Raw genomic sequence first — 18,506 nt, 5'->3', positions numbered from 1 at the left:
CAAGTGCTAACCAATGTGGATTTGCGAATTACTAAATTTACAAAAACTTCTAAAAAATTGTTTTAAAAAAGTGCTTAGTTTTACAAAACCGTCTGGCTTTGTCAATTACTAGTTAGTTGTATGGCTGCCAGCAAACGACTTACACTAAACTTTAGTAGTATCATCACTTGCCAAAGAGGAGTGGTTTTATCACCTTATTTTGAGCATAGTGTAGGCTGAAATCTTTTGTAAGCTACAAAATGGCATGTAAATGTCAGTTTTACTGACAGAGCAGGAGCACCGCCATCTCGGACAAACACCGCCACTTTTAAGTTTCAGCTCCCTTTCTAGCCCCGTGCATTTCAAGGAAATCACTTCTTCTCTAACTACAAGCAGATACAAAGAGCAGTCAGTAAAACACAGATAAGACAGCTCAGGCACAGAGTGAAGTAGGGGGAAAGTCTCTTGGGTAACTACCAAACCTCAGTAAAACAGTAGGCCTTAATAAGCACATTCCTTTCTCTTCAGGTGCACTAAGATAGGGAAGCTAAAAGCAGACTTTTAGCTGCCAGTATGCCTGCAGCTGCAGAAGGATGTATGGGAACAGACACACAACTCTCCCTCCCAGATAAGCACAACAAAGAGACACAGAAGCAGTCCAAGCCTCTGATAAACTCTCCCACCCTGAATCCTTAAAAACTCTTAGTCTGTAAGAGAGTGTGGCTCTGACCTAACTCGGCCAGCCGCCACTCTCAGGTTTATTTAAAATAAAACTGTCCCTGTCGACTATAAAGCCAACCTTCGTGCTTCTCTCCTCTTTATTTCTTACATCTACATTTGTTTGAAATCCAGCTTTTCCTATGATCTCAACAAAATAAATAGAGGCACATGTGAAAAGTTAGCTTTAATAGGGTTATTCTCTTGGAAGAACTGAGTCAATTTTCTTAAAACAGAAAAACCTAGACGACATTATGGGTTGAATGTTTTAAGTTCCTTGGTACCCGCTTTACTTGTATATTTTATATTGTGCCTGGTTTCTTGTGCCTCTGCAGTGCTGCCAAAAATTTTCTTTTTGAAACAAGGAAGCTGCAATGAGAAAAGCATTTCTAACTGGCAGTGCATTACAAATCTTCCTTTCGGAGATTATAGCTCTAGATCTTTTCCAACCTCAAGATTCCCTCTAACGTCAGCAGAGCCCTGGAAACCACCCAGAAGTGCACAGCGCCTCCTCCTGGGAGCGTGGCAGAGTCAGCCGGGAGTTCGCGGCGGAGAGCTGACCTCCAGTGCGGCGGTCTTCACTGTGCAGTCACAGAAGCATCTCGGGAAGTTTCTGCACAAGTACCCACGCCAGGAAGGGGAGACTTGGCTGGCTCTATAATGTCCCAAGCTCGCTTGAGCTGAGGATAAGTCTGCAACACCGCGGAAGACAAGGGACGCTAATGAGACTGGACTTCCGAACCTCGCTTTATGGACGGGGTTTCGCTCTTTCAGTAAACCTTGCTCGGTCGAGTTGGCTCTATGAGCGGGACTACGCCAGGTGGGTGGGAACCCGCTCTATGGGCGGGACTTCCGCCTGTGGGCGGGGCTCCGTTCGGCGGGCGGAGCTACGGCTCGTGAGCGGAATCGTGACTGGTTCATTCTCCCCGGAACTTCCTAGACGCCGTACGTGCCAGATGGTGTCTGCTGGTGCTTAGGAAGCTGCACGCAAGTATTAAATTTCTGGTGAGAGTTTAATAAATTAAGTTTTCTGGAGGGCTGGCGTGAAGTTTGTAGGGGTCGGGGTTGGATTGGGCCGGTTTCTTACCGCTGTGACCTGGAGAGTCGGTTCCGTCGCGCTCTGCCTCAGGCAGCCATGCTGGGTAGCAGGCCCGAAACCCCGGTGCTTGTTGGGCTTTCATCTCCTGACAGGGTCCCGGGTTTTGGGGCTGTATCTTTCATGATCAGTTTCCACGTGGTTGTCAGAGAATATCCCTCCACTCGCACACCCCCACTAATGTATTACTTTCTCCACGAACCTTGCTCAGGTCTACAGCTCTAGTAAACCTCTCCACTTGTGTGCTGTCTGTGCATGGTCCTTGTGTATATGATAGGTAGTGTCATGTGTAATCTAATACCTATCATGTCTGTGTATGTTCCGTATATGTCCTGTCATTATGTATGTTCTATATATATTTTTTGTGTATGAAATATAAGTTCTCTACCACACCTGGCATACAGCAGTTGATTAATATATACTAGATGAATGATTGGATTTTGGTTACTATTGTAATGATTTTTAAAAATTTTTTTTTATTTATTTTTGAGACTGAGTCTCACTCTGTCGCCCAGGCTGGTGTGCAGTGGCGCGATCTCGGCTCACTGAAACCTCCGCCTCCTCGTGCCTCAGCCTCCCGAGTAGCTGGGATTACAGGCGCGCGTCACCACGCAGGGCTAGTTTTTATTTTTTTAGTGGAAACGGGGTTTCATCATGTTGGCCAGGTTGGTCTCGAACTCCTGACCTCAAGTGATCCGCCCTCCTCGGCCTCCCAAAGTGCTGGGATTACAGGCATGAGCCACCGCGCCCGGCCTGAAATGATTTTAGATTACTTCATTTGACGGATTTTATTATGTGTATTTTATTTTTTGCATCTTCTGTAATAACCATGTATTTTCTATGGCATTCTTTTTTAAGTAGGAGGAATACTGTTGGGGTTCAAAAGCATTGCTGTTTTAGTTAAGTAGTTCCTTAATTACTTACAATGTAGTAAGGCTACATTGAAGGAAGGTGCAAGGCTACGAGTGAGCAAAGGAAAAAAAGGAAGAATGTTGAAGATGTCTGTGCAAGAGAACAGTTAGACCAGGCTGGCTAGAGCAGGGTTTATAGAGACGTAGCAGCAGATTTAGGGTAGATTCAGCGTGCCAGTAATGTGCCAAGCCAAGGCACGTTGCCCCTTATACATTGGGAGAGCTGTTGAAGGTTTTTAACATTGGGAAGGTCGATCGCATAGCTTGGTGCCAGATAGCCACTGTGCAGATGGCTTAAGCCAGGGGTTGGCAGACTTTCTGTAAAAGGTCAGACACTAAATATTTTGGACTTTGTGGGTCATAGTTATAGCAGGAAAGCATCCATAGCAGCACGACTGAATGGATATAACTGTATTCCAATTAAACTTTATTTTTTATTAATTTTTTTGAGACAGAGTCTTGCTCTGTCACTCAGGCTGGAGTGCAGTGGTGCAATCTTGGCTCACTGCAACCTCCACCTTCCGGATTCAAGCGATTCTCCTTCCTCAGTCTCCTAAGTAGCTGGGATCACAGGCATGTGCCACCACACCCAGCTAATTTTTCTATTTTTAGTAGAGACAAGGTTTCGCCATGGCGAGGCTGGTCTCTGCCTTCGCCTCCCAAAGTGCTGGGATTACAGGTGTGAGCCACCGTGCCTGCACTTGGCCTCCAATTAAACTTTACTTACAAAGACAGGTGCTTGGCCTGATTTGGTCCATGGGCATAGTTTGACAAACAGTGGTTTGAACAAATGGACCTACGGACTTCAACAGTAACCCAGTCCTGAGCTAAGCAATACTATACCATGTTTTTGTATAGCTTTTATATTTATACATGAAGTGCAATACCACATAACGTTAGCTCTGATCTAGTCTGCCTGGCTGTAAGTCCTGGCATCTCCTGGTTATTGACAGTGTGACATTGGGCAGATTAACTTCTCTTTGCATCAGTGTTTTAATTTTAATCTTTAAAATGGGGATAATAGTACTTCTTAAAAAGGGTTGTTGTAAGGAGTAAATGAGTTAAAGCACATTAGTGTGCTTGTACATATAATAAAAGCTCAATACATGTTAACCTAATATTTTAAAAATTATTCCTCATATACATAATTAAAGGCAGATCTGAGAGATGTTTTAAGGTAGAATCTACTGGCTTAATACATCTCTAGCTACGGAGGAAAGACAGTATCCAACATTTCAAGGCAAGGGCCATTCACATAGAGGAAATATGGAAGTCATAAAAGTAATTTAAGGGAGAGAGGGAGGTAGGAAGTGGAGGATTAAGGACTGATTTTGATGGGATGCACAGGTGAGAAAGTGGGGAGAGTAAAGAGGAATAAAAAAGAAGTCAAGAAGGAGGCAGAATCAGTCTCTAAAGTATGATAGGAACCAGAATAGCACAGTAGTATATGGACTAACAGAAGGATGGGTACTGCTGAGAATAACAGTTATTGTTTTGATGATATTAATGAATTCAACCAGCAGATATTAATTGGATGCCTCCTATGGGCCCAGTACTGGGGATACAGGAAAGAATTAGATACATACTCTGTACTCAAAGAGCAGAAAATCTAGGAGTGAGAGACATGGAAATAATACATGCACCAACTTTAAAAATACGAGTAAGATGGAATTTCTTACATTTAATTGGTACCTTTAAAAGCTTAAAATTGACTTACGGTTCATAAATGTGGGCAATTTAATTGAATTTGTTTTCTTTTCTAGACAATGGGCAAGAACAAATTAAGAGGGCCGAAGTCCAGGAATGTATTTCACATAGCCAGCCAAAAAAACTTTAAGGCTAAAAACAAAGCAAAACCAGTTACCACTAATCTTAAGAAGGTGAGTATTAGTTAAGTACTCTGACTTTATTGTTTACAAGCAAAGTGTCATTGTAAGCTACTGAACAACTGTATGCTATTACTTTTTAAAAAGGTTCTTAGTTTTTCCTAGAAAGGTAAGGATGGTTTCATGCATTTGTCTAAAAAAAAAAAAAGAAGAAGAAGAAAAATAACCTCCCTTTCTTGAAAACAAATGTTGAAAAGAAAAAAACATTTTAACTACAAATGTGTGAAGCTTCAATGTAATAGTTTTACTGAAGCATAGAACTCATTTAAAAACCACAGTATGGGAAACAGTTCTTATCTCTGAACTCAAATATAAGAATGTATTAATAGAGGCAAGACATGGGATGTCAGTGAGCACCCATTCTTTTTCTACTAATTATCTCTTTGAAGACATCTGCAATTCAAACAAAAACCTGTAAAATGAAGATAAAAAATATTTATTGAAATGTACAATTTGAAAGGAGTTTCTTTCTTTTCTTTGTTTATATTTCAAAATACCTGAGAAATTTCTTCATCAAGATTAACTAGATTCTTTAAGAAACATTTTTAAAAAAATGTTTTCAAGTTTCAGTAGTAGGTGGGGTCAGCTCTCCAGGACTCAGTTTAATTGTAATAGTCCATAGAAATCTAACATTTCATCTTTCAACTTGCATGAGCTAGCTGAGTTAAGCTTTTTGGTTGAATAGTTTTATGATTTTATAAATGCTAAGAATGAAATTAAGCAGATGATGGGGGTTTTGGGGATAACAGTTTACATAGGATGGTCTTCATAGTTGACACATTGAAACCAAGACTAGAATGATGAAGAGCTAGGAAGTGTTGGGAGTGGTGGGTTTGAGGCAGAGAAATAGCAAGTGCAGAGGCCCTAAGCTAGGGAAAAGCTTGGTGTATTTGACGAAGATTATTTTATTTGGACAGGAGGTACTAGAACTTTTATATATGCCACCAGGTAGGATCTAAGAGAGAGATCTATGGGTAGGTAGCATAAGGTGCAAAGGAGGTAAGGGTTTTGAAGGAGAAACTGTTTGGCAGCAGCAGTGAAGAACAAGAGCACCAACCCTACCTCTCTTACACTTAGAAGAGGAGGACTCCAAGGGAAGCTGTCGTCAGGGGTCCTCCATTAAGACAAGAGGTCAAGGAAGGATTCAGAGATGTACTATTATGTTAGAAGGGACTAAAAGTATTTGATCCAGGTTTCTTGAATAGATGAGGGATAACAGCACTGTAGCCTAGAAAGATTTTGGTCACTCTAAGGATACAGGAAAAAACAAACTCAGTTTCTCTTATTCTCACTCTCATACAGTCACTCAACACTTCCAATACTGTGTTTATGGGGCGATTTCCCCCACACCTAATAATTCTGCAGATGAATCTTCAGCAGGCAGCAGCTAGGTGTCTTTTAATTCAAATCTGACACTGCTGACCTGGAGATAGCATCAGATTCCACAGGTTGAGTCCTAAGCCTCTCTCCAACTTCCAGTGACAATCGCAAGCCCCAGATGTTTTACCTGTGCTTCTCACCAACCAGCTATAAATAAGGGTTCCCATGACCACCTCCTTGGGTTTGATTAATTTGCTAGAGCAGCTCACAGAACCCAGGAAAATACTTTTACCAGTTTATTATAAAAAGTACTACAGAGGAGACAGATGTGTAGCCAGATGGAAGAGGTACAGAGGGCAAGGTACATGGGAAGGCGCATGGAGCTTCCCTGCTCTCTCTGGGTATGCCACTCTCTAGGAGCCCGCGTGTTCAACTATCCAGAAGCTCTTTGAACCCAGGTCTTTTGTAGATTTACGGAGGCTTCATTATGTAGGCATAATTCATTAACTCATTGGCCATTAGTGATGGGCTTAACGTTTATCCCCACTCCTCTCCCTGGAGCACAAAGTCCTAATCTTCTAACCCTGTGTTTTTTATCTGACCAGCCCTCTTCCTGAAGCTATCTAGAGACTCCCAGCTACCAGCCATCTCATTAGCATTCAAAAGACACTCTTATCCCTCTTGATACAATGATTTAAAAAGCTGTATGACAGGAAATGAGGACAAAGACCAAATATGTATATCTTATTATGAATCACAATATCACAGTCACATATTTTGGCCTTCTGTATCAGTAAGTGTGAGGCATATCCACATAAATTCCATTTTTTAAAAACCAAAACCTTTTGTCTAAAATTTCCCAATAAGACTGTAAGAATTTTTGAGTGAATTATCCCTAATTTGTTGGTAAGAGTTTTTAGATTTTAGATTTAACAGGTTAAGGTTGAATATATCTTATCTTTAGTGGTTATGAGATCATAGATTAATGCTTTTTTTCTTTTTTAAAAGATAAATATTATGAATGATGAAAAAGTTAACAGAGTAAATAAAGCTTTTGTAAATGTACAAAAGGAACTTGCACATTTCTCAAAAGGCCCTTCAGTTGAACCTCTGCAGAAAGAATTGGTAAGCAGAAATCATTTGGTTTTTTTTTATGGCTAACAAATTGAGGCTAATAAATTAAACTCCAAGTTTTCAAAGCCTGTAAGTTGAGTGTAACTTTTAGTACTTGGCTCTCTAGTACTAGGCTCTATAGTGTTAATAGCATATTCAGACTCTAAAACATTGTCTGAATATGCAGATTTATTGTTCTACTTCCAAAGATATGACTAGAAAAATTGAATAACAGATTATATAAGTCATCAGTCTGCTATTGTTGTCTACATTTTTAAATATAATACTTTCTCCTTTCAGATTCCTCAGCAGCGTCACGAAAGCAAACCAGTTAATGTTGATGAAGCTACAAAATTAATGGCTCTGTTGTAATATAGTGGTGATGCATCAAATTCTCCACAAAGACCAATAAATTAAATGTTTTATACAATTTTATTTTTAAAAATCTTGTTAATGTACAGGCATTGGCACATTTTAAAAACAAACTACATAAACAGATCTTTCCTATAACCCAGGAAAGTGGAATGTCAGAAGTCAACGAAATGTGATAAACTTAAAGTGCTAAAACAGAAGGCACTTCACAAAATCTGTTCACTGAAACAGTTATATATCCTCGTTTACATCCTTCACTTTACAAGTGGCAGTGAATGTCTGTTTGTATAGAAGGACATACAGAAATACAGGCAGTTTTGTGGCAGTAAAAATATAAGACAAACAAGTAATGAGCCCTTGGCCAACTTGTTTTTGATGACCTGTAGTGTCCTTTAACTTTCCTCTTATAAGAAGAAAAAACAGAAGGATTCACAATTAGAAGAAAAGTTGAAATCCAGAATATAGTTACTTTTGGGAGTGGGGAGGTTTGTGGATATTAAATCACTTATCCCCTAAAGCAATCAGAGCCCTTTGTTTTTATGGTTGAAGTTTTGTGAAGTAAAGAAAGTATTAGGGAAGAACACTTCAGAATCAGTGAACTAAAAAAGGTGTTACATTCATTATTTTAAATACTTAGGTTATTAAGAAGTCTAAAATGTTACACAGTTAGAGGTAGATAACAGTCCCAAGTTTCCATGGAATCTAATAATTTAGTATCTGGACATCAAACAGATCACAAACTCCTTCATTATCATCTAAATTAAAGTTGTAGTCATCTGCCGGGGTAGGAGAAAGCCTTAAGAGAGGAAACACTGCAAACAAAAAACAAATTCATTGTTAAAGATGGTTTCTACATATGGTTAATGATCTTTAACAAAATACTCTCAAATACATCATTCCAAATTAAAGACTTGTGTAATGTGTATTTTAAAAGATTCTCATTTAGTAACAGTTTATACATTGATATTAGATTGAGAAATATAATTTTTTTTGGTTTTTTTTTTTAGATGGAGTCTTGCTCTGTTGCCCAGGTGGGAGTGCAGTGACGCAATCTTGGCTCATTGCAAACTCTGCCTCCCGGGTTCACGCCATTCTCCTGCCTCAGCCTCCTGAGTAGCTGGGACCACAGGCACCCGCCAACACGCCCGGCTAAGTTTTTGTATTTTTAGTAGAGATGGGGTTTCACCATGTTAGCCAGGATGGTCTTGATCTCCTGACCTCGTGATTTGCCCGCCTTGGCCTCCCAAAGTGCTGGGATTACAGGCGTGAGCCACCGTGCCTGGCCTAGAAGTTAAATTTTTTATTGGTTGCACTTACCACTAAGATAATATGACTAAAAGGCACTAATGAGGCCAGGTGCAGTGGCTTATGCCTATAATCCCAACACTTTGGGAGCCTGAGGCAGGTGGATCACTTGAGGCCAGGAGTTCGAGATCAGCCTGGCCAACAAACATGGTGAAACCCCTTCTATACTAAAAATATAAAAAGTAGCCAGATGTGGTGGCAGGTGCCTGTCATCCCAGCTACTCAGGAGGCTGAAACAGGAGAATCACTTGAACCCAGGAGGTGGAGGTTGCAGAGAGCTGAGATCGTGCCACTGCAGTCCAGCCTGGGTGACTGAGGGAGACTCCGTCTAAAACAAAAAACACACAACAAAACACTAATAAAAGTGCTTTGTTTGCCACTTTGCAAACAGAAGAATGAACTGGGCTTACAAAGTCTGCTGATGTTCTCTGCTTCTAGTACATCTCTAGTTACCATAACATTTGCTAACTTAACTGCTACCACTTTGTAGGTTTCTACTATATTGTTAGGAACGAGGACTCAGATCCAAGAACTTACAGGAGAGAAATTATTAAAGTAATTAGCATATTGTAGCTAACTGATACTTAATAATTTTTCAGGTTAGATGACAACATGGTTAATGTTAATACTAATTCAGTGACTTCATATTGGCAGCTTGAAATTGGTCAGGGTAGGGGTATTTACAAAAGCAGGTGTTCAGATCATTTGCTGATTTAGACAAGTTATTTTACTCTTCTTGGGCCAAATCCTTCAGGAGTGGAAAGGGCTAACAGTTTATTTTCAATGAAGGTGAGAAGTATCCCCATATGGATTCCTTTCCCTCAAAATGCAAGTAAAGAAAAATAAATTCTGAAGGATGCCTATTACTTACTGTAAGTATTAAGGGAGAACTTTCATGAATCTTCATAGAAAAGCAGTTAGCAAATATATGTTCATTTCTTTTAAATCATGTTTCACTTATAAATTCCACAAAAGCATTACTTTATGAGTTAGTAAAATTTTTAACCTACTTACCATCAGAAGACATTAACTCATCAATGATATCTCCACTAATAGATCCTGCTGGAAACAGTATCAAAGTTTTGTTACATTTCTGTTAACAGTAAAAGATACTTATATTTAAACAAAAGTAGTCACAGCAGCAGCTTGACTGACATGCACATTTATTTAAAGTACTAGTACTTTGTGGACAAGTTGTTTTCATGAGCACCTACTCTGTGCCTGGCATTACTTTTAAACTCCCAAACTCAAGACGAAGACCAAAAGACTCATTATCTGCCAGGCGTGGGGGCTCATGCTTATAATTCTAGTACTCTGGGAGGCTGAGTGAGGTGGATGTATCGCTTGAGCTCAGGAGTTCCAGACCAGCCTGGGCAACATGGCGAAACCTGTCTTTACAAAAAATATTTAAAAATTAGCCAAGCGTTCGTAGCACGTGCCTATAGTCCCAACTACTTGGAGGACTGTGGTGGGAAGATCACTTGAGCCCAGGAGGTTGAGGCTGCAGTGAGCTGAGATCGTGCCACTGCACTCCAGCCTGGCTGAGAAAGTGAAACCCTGTCAAAAAACAAACCAACAAAGAAAAAACTCATCATCGTTCTACCAAAACTGACTCAGTTTTACAGTCAGTAGTTTTAATTCTCCCAATTATTCAACCTTAAAACTTCAACATCACTTTCCATTCCTCCTGTTAAAAAGTTATCTCCAGATCTCACCCATCAAATGTTATTTTGTCTACAGTGTTTGTCAAATCTGTTCGTTATTTCTCTTCCTGATCTCACTGTAATCACTATTTTAGCCTTTTTATTTATTTATTTATTTTGAGACAGGGTCTCGCTCTGTCAGTCAGGCTGGAATACATTAAGTGCTATCATGGTTCACTGCAGCCTTGACCTCCCAGGCTTGTAATCCTCCCACCTTGGCCTCCCTCCCCAGTAGCTGGACCACAGGCACACGTCACGATGCCTAGCTAATTAATTTTTTTTTTTTTTAGAGAGATAGGGTCTCACTGTATTGCTCAGGTTGGTCTCAAATTCTGGGGCTCAAGCAATGTACCTGCCTCAACCTCCCAAAGTGTTGGGATTACAGGCATGAGCCCCACCACACTTAGCCCTTGTTTTAGCCCTAATGTTCTCAGCTATATAACTGCAAACATCTACAGTTTCCATCGACTCTGAATTCTGCTTCCCAGGGCCAAAAGCATCTTTCCTAATCATATTCTGTGCGCACCATTAGAGGTAATTATGCTATTTCCTTGGTCACACATCTTCACTGGTTTATTGGATAAATGTCCTAACTACTCTGAAATTCAAAGCCTGCTCTAATTTGGCCCAAAATTACTTTCCTTAGTTAGGATTTCCAAATATGAAACCATAAAAACGGAATACTCACTTTTTAAAAATACTTTGTTGAAGCCAATGTGTTAATTGTGCCTAAGCTAACCCACGTAAAACCCATGTAAAGCTTGCCAGCTCTATATCCTAGATTGTACGCTTTTTAAGGACTACATTTTCTTTTTTTTTTTTTTTTAAGATGGAGTCTTACTCTGTCACCCAGACTGGAGTACAGTGGCACGATCTTGGCTCACTGCAACCTCCAACTCCTGGGTTAAAGCAATTCTGCCTCAGCTTTCCAAGTAGCTGGGACTGCAGGTGTGCACCACCATGCCCAGCTAATTTTTGTATTTTTTAGTAGAGACAGGGCTTCACTGTATGTTGGGCAGGCTGGTCTCGAACCCCTGACCTCAGGTAATCTGCCTGCCTTGGCTTCCTTAAGTGCTGGGATTATAGGTGTGAGCCACTGCGCCCAGCCAGGACTACATTTTCTATTGTGCATCCTAATGGCCTGTTGTATAGACATATTTATAGGGGAAGGAAAGGAATAGATGTGGGCAAAAAGAAGCTAAAAAACATTCTATGTCCAGTTAGATCTTGTTAGTGTCACTTTTAACCTGTGAACTCCCATTTTAGCAATGAGACACATCCTAGAGGTAAAATAAACAATTTGGATTATATACAGTATAGTTGTAAATTATCTGCAAGATGATATCTATATTGGCACAATTCATTCATTCATTCCCTAGTCACTGAGAAACTGCCTACCATGCTCCCTTTATTTGGAATCAGTAAGGTACTGCCAAATTAAGAGTTGCACTCTCTACTCCTGATACCCAGTGTGAATTGTTTTAGCTTTTTACAATTTCATAGATGAAACAACTGAGGAAAGTAAGATTTCCTACATAACTGGAATTGAGACCATTTATCAATTCTATAAAACTAAGCTTCCCAAATAAAAAGTATAACAAAGAATATGGAGAAACAAGAGGCATAAGTCACTATGGTTTATACTAGTTTGATTTTTCTTAAAGGTAGTTGGAACATATTTCACTAATGTATCCTAGACTTAGTAAGAGATAAAAGAACCTTACCAAGTAAACTTCAGGTAAAAGCTGACATCTATATATGCCACAAATGGAAAATTCCACACCCGACCTTGTGATAGGTTGCAGTCAAGCCACAGTCAATACTTTGTTTCACCCAAAAAGTAAAACTATTGTATAAAATTATCTTCAGGCTATGTGAATAAGGTGTGTATGAAACAAATGAATACTGTGTTTAGACTTGGGTCCTATCCCCAAGATATCTTATTATGTATATGCAAATATTCCAAAATGTTGAAAGTGCTTGGGACATTTCTGGTCGCAAGCACTTTGGATAAGAGATACCCAACCTGTTTTTATATTTCTTCCTCTCTAACTTACAAAAGAAAGGCTCTGAACCCACCTGAAGATATTTCTGTAGCTGATGTCTGCTGCAGAGTCTGGCTTCTTTCAGAGACATGTTGCTCAGGCAGATTTTCAGTTGCCATGCTGGATTTCTGTGGAGTCACTGGAGTCAAGGACTGCGAGGAAGGCTGTGTGAGGTCATCAGGTGGGGGAACAGGAAAAACCACGGGCTTAGATGAACTCGACTCTTTATTTATAAGCAGCACATGGATAGGTCCTGAATGACTCTTTAGATTGATCTGGTATTTCTTTTGTCCATTCTGACCCTTTGAAATTATTGGGTATAAATAAATGTATAATTATTAACATTTCTAGCTAACTTAAGACAGTAAAATAAGACAGGTAAAGCTATTAGGGACTTACTAAATTCACATAACACAATAAAGTCATTAAGTCAAAACGCAAAACACAAAAGTAGAGACCTAGAGTAGAATGTAATTTTGAGGGCTCTAAACCACTAGTTTCTGAAAAGTAAGCTTTTCATAAATACTGATCATCAAAAACTCTGTTGTAAAATTCTGGCAACCGTCCATTGTTACCATGTGTGACTACATAACATGTCAGGGCCCAGCAGTGCTCCAGGTATTCTCCATATACAGGAAATTTATCCCTTGGAGTTGGCCACCACAGATGTGATCATTTCAACATGCTTCACAGATCAAACTCTTTTTTTTCCTATCTGCAAGCAAAAGGACAACTAATTTCTCCTACAAAGAAATAAATATAACAGGCTTCCAGCTGAAAAAAGTAATCTGTATCCTGAGGCTTCAGACTCCAGTAATACAAATGCCTAAATGTAAACTTTTTGAATAAGGGGGTGGGGGAAGGAGGTAGATAATATAGTAATCTTTTTCTACTCCTTTTGGTTATTGCTTTCAAATTAGTTTGTTTTTAAAAATCTGAATCTGAAAACAAAAATCATGAAATTCATTTATAGAGTCAGTAAATGTCTTTGACTTAATAAGCCAGACAATGTTCTGTAAAAGACCTAATTGAAAGGAATTGATTGTTGATACTTACATTGAACTTTTTCCTCAGTGGCAATTTTTATATCAGTTGTAGATGTGGTGGTGGTGTTTTGAGACAGAGTTTCGCTCTTGTTGCCCAGGCTGGAGTGCAATGGTACAATTTTGGCTCACTGCAACCGCTGCCTCCCAGGTTGAAGCAATTCTCCTGCCTCAGCCTCCCAAGTAGCTGAGATTACAGGCGTGCACCACCACGCCCGGCTAATTTTGTATTTTTAGTAGAGATGGGGTGTCACCATGTTGGTCAGGCTGGTCTTAAACTCCTGACGTCAAGCGATCTACCTGCCTCGGCGTCCCAAAGTGCTGGGATTACAGGGATGAGCCACTGCGCCCAGCCCAATGTGGTCATTTTAACTGATTTTTATAGATTATTGGCCATATCATTAGTCATTTCTTGACATCCTCTAACTTAAAAAATTCAAATTTAAAATAATAATCAAAATGTTAACTCATTTGGTTACTTGGGGATAGATATCTTAGGGATAGGACCCAAGTCTAAACACAAAATTCATTTGTTTCATACACACCTTATTCACATAGCCTGAAGATAATTTTATACAATAGTTTTACTTTTTGTATGAAACAAAAATCACTTGTTAAAGCATTTTGATTACTTTTTAAAAACTGACTTTATTTGAGCTAAATGATACCAATAAATGACTAAGGATATAGTCAATAATCTTTAAAATCATTTATGATTGATTTAGTTCTGTAATTTTACCAAGGTATTAAAGATATACAAATTCAGGTATCAATACTTGCAGATAAAAACTTGAGTAACTCAAAAGTGTTTACACAATTAGCTCACATTCAGCTAAAGAAAATATATTTATCCTTCTTGAGACAGTAGATCCATTTTTTCCCACTTATATAAAAGTTATCCTACATACCATTTCTGGAATGGGTACCTCCAGTTGTGTACCAGAAGGTGCCTGAATGGCCAAAAGTGTATCACCTGATCAAAAAAATAAATATAAAAAGTTACATAAAATACTGTTGATCATGGAATACAATGGCAAGAATGTGGACTCTGGAATCAGAATGTTTGGTTCATCCCAAACTAGGTGACCTTGAGCTTTGTTTTTCAATTCTATAAAATGGGGGACACACAACCTCCTGCGTAGATGTATTTTGAGCATTAAATGAGATAATAGGTGTATAAGTATTATACATGGGTTAGGTATATGATTCTCATTAACAAATTCAGCTCAAGTTGATTTTGCTGTCACTAAGACTCCTGTAAAGTCTGAGATTCTTAAAACCATTTAGCCTCAATTAAATAACACTGTTCATTGGATTGAGGATACTGGATATTAGGTATGAGACAGTGAAATGTTGAGCTTAAATGAATTTATTATTTTTGAAGCCAAATTCTACAACAAATCTCTGTTGAGTTGCAGATTAACAGAACTCTCAGCAAACTTCCTTTAAAAACTCAGGAAATACAGTGGTAAAATAGAACAATAGGCCCATATGTATTTCCAATGTAGTCTTACATATCAGATTCTGCTTGATGAGGTACTTGGCTTTTTTAAATAGGTGGATAATAACACAAATTTAAATATGCATAATTTCATTTTACTTGTGCTGTAATTTTGGGAACACACACCCCCATTTTAGTTATATTAATAACTATAATTACTAAAATGATATTGTTATTTTTAAGGAGAAAACACAGGGGCAGCAAATTGCATAGGAATAGGTTTCCTGGTTATAAGATAGATTCACCTAATTCTTTCCTCATAGTTTCTTTGGGTTTCATTTGTGACCAGCATACTTACTGCATATAGTTTCATAAACAGTGCTGATGAGAACCATGTTCTAGTTCAAGTCTGGTCACTAACTCTGTGACTGTGTGACAATGACAGTTGCTTAATCCCACTCTGATTTAGCTTGCCCTCTGCCCCTGCCTCCTTCCCCTTCCACATACAGTTGATCCCTACCAGTGGAGCTAATGAAGTGAATGCTGTGAAAAGCAGCTATTCTCATGAAAACAGAAACAAAAGCAGCCTATCAATACACAGCACGGTACAGTGAGACACAATGTCCACAACTTCTGAAAATAATGACAGGATGAAGACACAGGGAATTCTGAATCACTCCACTAAATAGGTTAAGGAGAGGAAGAATGCAAGGAAAAGTCTAATGGTACTTACCATTAAAGCAATTACAGATGTCTTCATGAGTTACATAGGAAAATGTACTGTCGTAGGAGTTAAGGAACAACATTTATATCAAGCCCTAGGCATTTAAATTAAGGTAATACATCTGAAGGTCAAAATAACTAAATGACCATATGCACAGAGGGACTGCCACACATGGACAGATGAAAAAAGAAATCTAGTCTAGCAAGGTAAAGACAATCACAATCAAAGGAGTTCCTATCCTTTGCTCTTAGAAGAAGCCATTCTGATTGTGACATTTGAGGACCCTTAGGAGAGAGATGGAAAGCAGTGCACATTCTTCATGGAGGCAGGGCTTCTGGGGGAAGGGAATGATGGGGAAAAGGAGGTCATCAGCAACCATATCAGCTTCCACATCAGGAATTTTCTGTGATTGTTGATTTTTGTTCTTGTATTAAATGGTCAGGTACAGCCACAAGAGGACACAGAGGAAAGGAAAGGCTCAGAAAAGCAAAGTATTATACCCAGGTCCTAGTGATGGGAGGCAAGGCAGGCTACTCAGGGCCACGTGGTTAAGACACCAGGGTGGTTAGGAGGCAGAAGACAGGAGCGGGAGGAAAGCATTAGCCCAGAGCTTTTATTGGGGTTTCCTTGGGAAAAGAAATGCAGGGTGGCCAGTCATGGTGGCTCACACCACCCAGCACTTTGGCAGGCTGAGGCGGGTGGATCACTTGAGGTCAGGAGTTCAAGACCAGTCTGCCCCTGTGCACAGAGGGACTGCCACACATCGACAGATGAAAAAAAAAGTCGAGTCTATAAATGGTGAAACCCGTCTCTACTAAAATACAAAACTTAGCAGGGCATGGTGGCAAGCGCCTGTAATCACAGCTACTCCAGAGGCTGAGGCAGGAGAGCTGCTTAAACCCAGGGGGTGGAGGTTGCAGTGAGCCGAGATCGCGTCACTGCACTGCAGCCTGGGCGACAGAGCAAGCCTCTATTTCAGGAAAAAAAAAAAAAAAAGTGCGGGGCGGGGAGGACATTTCGATTAGCTAGTTTGGATAATTTTGTTTTGAGATGGAGTTTGCTCTGTTGCCCAAGCTGAACTGCAGTAGTATGATCTTGGCTCACTGCAGCCTCTGCCTCCTGGGTTCAAGCAGTTCTCCTATGTCCTCCCTGGTAGTTGGGATTACAGGTGCACGTGGCCATGCCCAGCTAATTTTTGTACTTTTAGTAGGGACTGGGTTTCACCCTGTTGGCCAGGCTGGTCTCGAACTCCTGACCTCAGGTGATCCACCGACCTTGGCTTCCCAAAGTGCTGGGATTACAGGCGTGAGCCACTGTACTTGGCCTAGTTTGTATAATTTTGGTGGGCTCTGAGCTATGCAGGTAGTCCCTAGTTGTCTGGTACCTGGCCCTGGGATGATTAAGGCAGAAGAATATTGCCACCTGGGTGTATGGGCTGGAGAGAGGAGGTCTGGACCTGGACTAGTTAGTTTATATCAAAGGGATGCTTCTGGCTGAGCCCTTGCTGTTTCTAAGAAGTGGCTAGTCCCGGGATGGGCAGTCTTTCCTCAGCCAGAAAGGTTTATTGAGACGTAAAAATACCGTAATATACAGAAAATTTTGTATGTATCACACATAATCATGGTTGGTGCATTGGGAATGGCCAGCATCTTGTAAAGCAGGGCAGCAAAGTCCAAGATAAAATAGATCAATGGCTTTTGAATTTCAGAGCTCCACAGAACACAGCTTGAAAACTCCCATTGTTCTCCAACTGTTAAGGGGCTCGGATCCATAGAAAGGAAATAACAAATGAGATCATGGACTTGTTCACCAAATACATGAAAACATGAAAAGTAAATTATATTGTATACATTAGTCAAAATTTCATGAGGTGCTACAAGGTAAAATATGGTTAGTTTCCTTATGAGTACAGGTAAGTTTATAAACTAAGAGAATCACAGATATCTAAGAGAAGACAGTGGTTTGTAAGAAGCACATGGATATATCAATAATGTTTTCCCCCAATATATGATAGGCACACATGACTTACACCCCTGTTCTCCAGCAGGAACTATTTTGGGGTTCATATTAGGCAGAAAGTATCAAGTATTGATTGTGGGCACATGATATCTCATCTTTAAATGAAAAGTTTTCAAAAGTTTGAGAGCTGCTGAATTTTATACTTCAGAACATTGAACATAATTATTTAAAAATACATATGTACTTAACAATGGCTTCTAATACTCACAGATCTCCTAAGCACACTGGCTAGCATACCGCATTCTATCAATAGGTAGACCAAAAGTCGATTAATCTCTTTTTCTCCCTCGATGCACCACAGGAATAATGCTAATGGATCTGTACTATATAACTTAAAAATGTTAACGTTTAAAAAATATTAGTATATATTATAAGAATATCATAAAATTAAAATGTTATATTTACTTATAAAACTGTCTAAAAACAAAGTGAATGATCTTCAGACTGAAATAATTTATACATACATATTCCAAAGCTATATGTATATGCATAACTTATTTAAAAGGATATCTATTATTAATGGAATCGTCCATCACATTTTTGATGCTTTGCTGTAGCCACAACTTCTGCTGATCAAGTTCTCTTTCCTTCAGTTCTAGATCTTCAATTTCAGCTTTAAGATATCTTAATCTATCTATGACTTCTTTAGTATTACAGCCAGCACCTACACCTCTTAAAAACATATGAGAATTAATATCCTCAGTATCAGATCTAGGTTAATATCACTTAATTTTTACTGTAATAAAACTGACTTATTTAGTAATGTATTCAAGATAGAAGTCTTTGCACTCTTAAAATCAAGCACTAAAAATGTTAAAAATTTTAAACACCG

General features: G+C 39.3%; 2 protein-coding genes across 7 annotated transcripts in view; one reads left to right on the top strand and one right to left on the bottom strand.

The window, feature by feature from the left end:
• The first annotated feature begins 1,614 nt into the window (after positions 1–1,614).
• RBIS (ribosomal biogenesis factor) lies at positions 1,615–8,302 on the top strand. Of its 2 annotated transcripts, XM_045398459.3 has the most exons (4): positions 1,615–1,701; positions 4,467–4,583; positions 6,918–7,034; positions 7,323–8,302. In XM_045398459.3, the coding sequence occupies exons 2-4, from the start codon at positions 4,470–4,472 to the stop codon at positions 7,392–7,394; spliced, it is 303 nt and encodes a 100-aa protein (XP_045254394.1). In that variant the 5' UTR covers positions 1,615–1,701; positions 4,467–4,469; the 3' UTR covers positions 7,395–8,302. The 2 variants fall into 2 exon arrangements, with proteins under 2 accessions (XP_045254394.1, XP_065375498.1); XM_065519426.2 differs by lacking the exon at positions 6,918–7,034.
• E2F5 (E2F transcription factor 5) overlaps positions 4,701–18,506 on the bottom strand; it is a 48,129-nt gene continuing 34,323 nt past the window's right edge. For 3 of the 5 annotated variants that reach the window (XM_045398456.3, XM_074000036.1, XM_074000037.1), the window contains 6 exons: positions 18,185–18,346; positions 15,665–15,708; positions 14,399–14,463; positions 12,482–12,749; positions 9,714–9,761; positions 4,701–8,206 (listed from right to left, as the gene is read on the bottom strand). In XM_045398456.3, coding sequence (XP_045254391.2) covers positions 8,097–8,206; positions 9,714–9,761; positions 12,482–12,749; positions 14,399–14,463; positions 15,665–15,708; positions 18,185–18,346 — 697 coding nt within the window. In that variant the 3' untranslated portion in view covers positions 4,701–8,096. The remainder of the gene's footprint in view (positions 8,207–9,713; positions 9,762–12,481; positions 12,750–14,398; positions 14,464–15,664; positions 15,709–18,184; positions 18,347–18,506) is intronic. The other 2 variants (XM_045398457.3, XM_065519425.2) reach the window with 2 other exon arrangements.

The sequence above is a fragment of the Macaca fascicularis genome, chromosome 8, assembly GCF_037993035.2.
Source record: "Macaca fascicularis isolate 582-1 chromosome 8, T2T-MFA8v1.1".
NCBI classification, from domain to species: Eukaryota; Metazoa; Chordata; class Mammalia; order Primates; family Cercopithecidae; genus Macaca; species Macaca fascicularis.
The sequence above is the reverse complement of the archived record's forward strand: the minus strand, read 5'-3'. Positions and strand labels throughout refer to the sequence as shown.

Excerpts from the sequence above, each read along its gene's own strand:
- RBIS (XM_045398459.3), top strand. The coding sequence starts at position 4,470 with ATGGGCAAGAACAAATTAAGAGGGCCGAAGTCCAGGAATGTATTTCAC. Across the intron at positions 4,584-6,917 it reads TTACCACTAATCTTAAGAAG|ATAAATATTATGAATGATGA; the intron begins GTGAGTATTAGT and ends CTTTTTTAAAAG. Across the intron at positions 7,035-7,322 it reads AACCTCTGCAGAAAGAATTG|ATTCCTCAGCAGCGTCACGA; the intron begins GTAAGCAGAAAT and ends TTCTCCTTTCAG.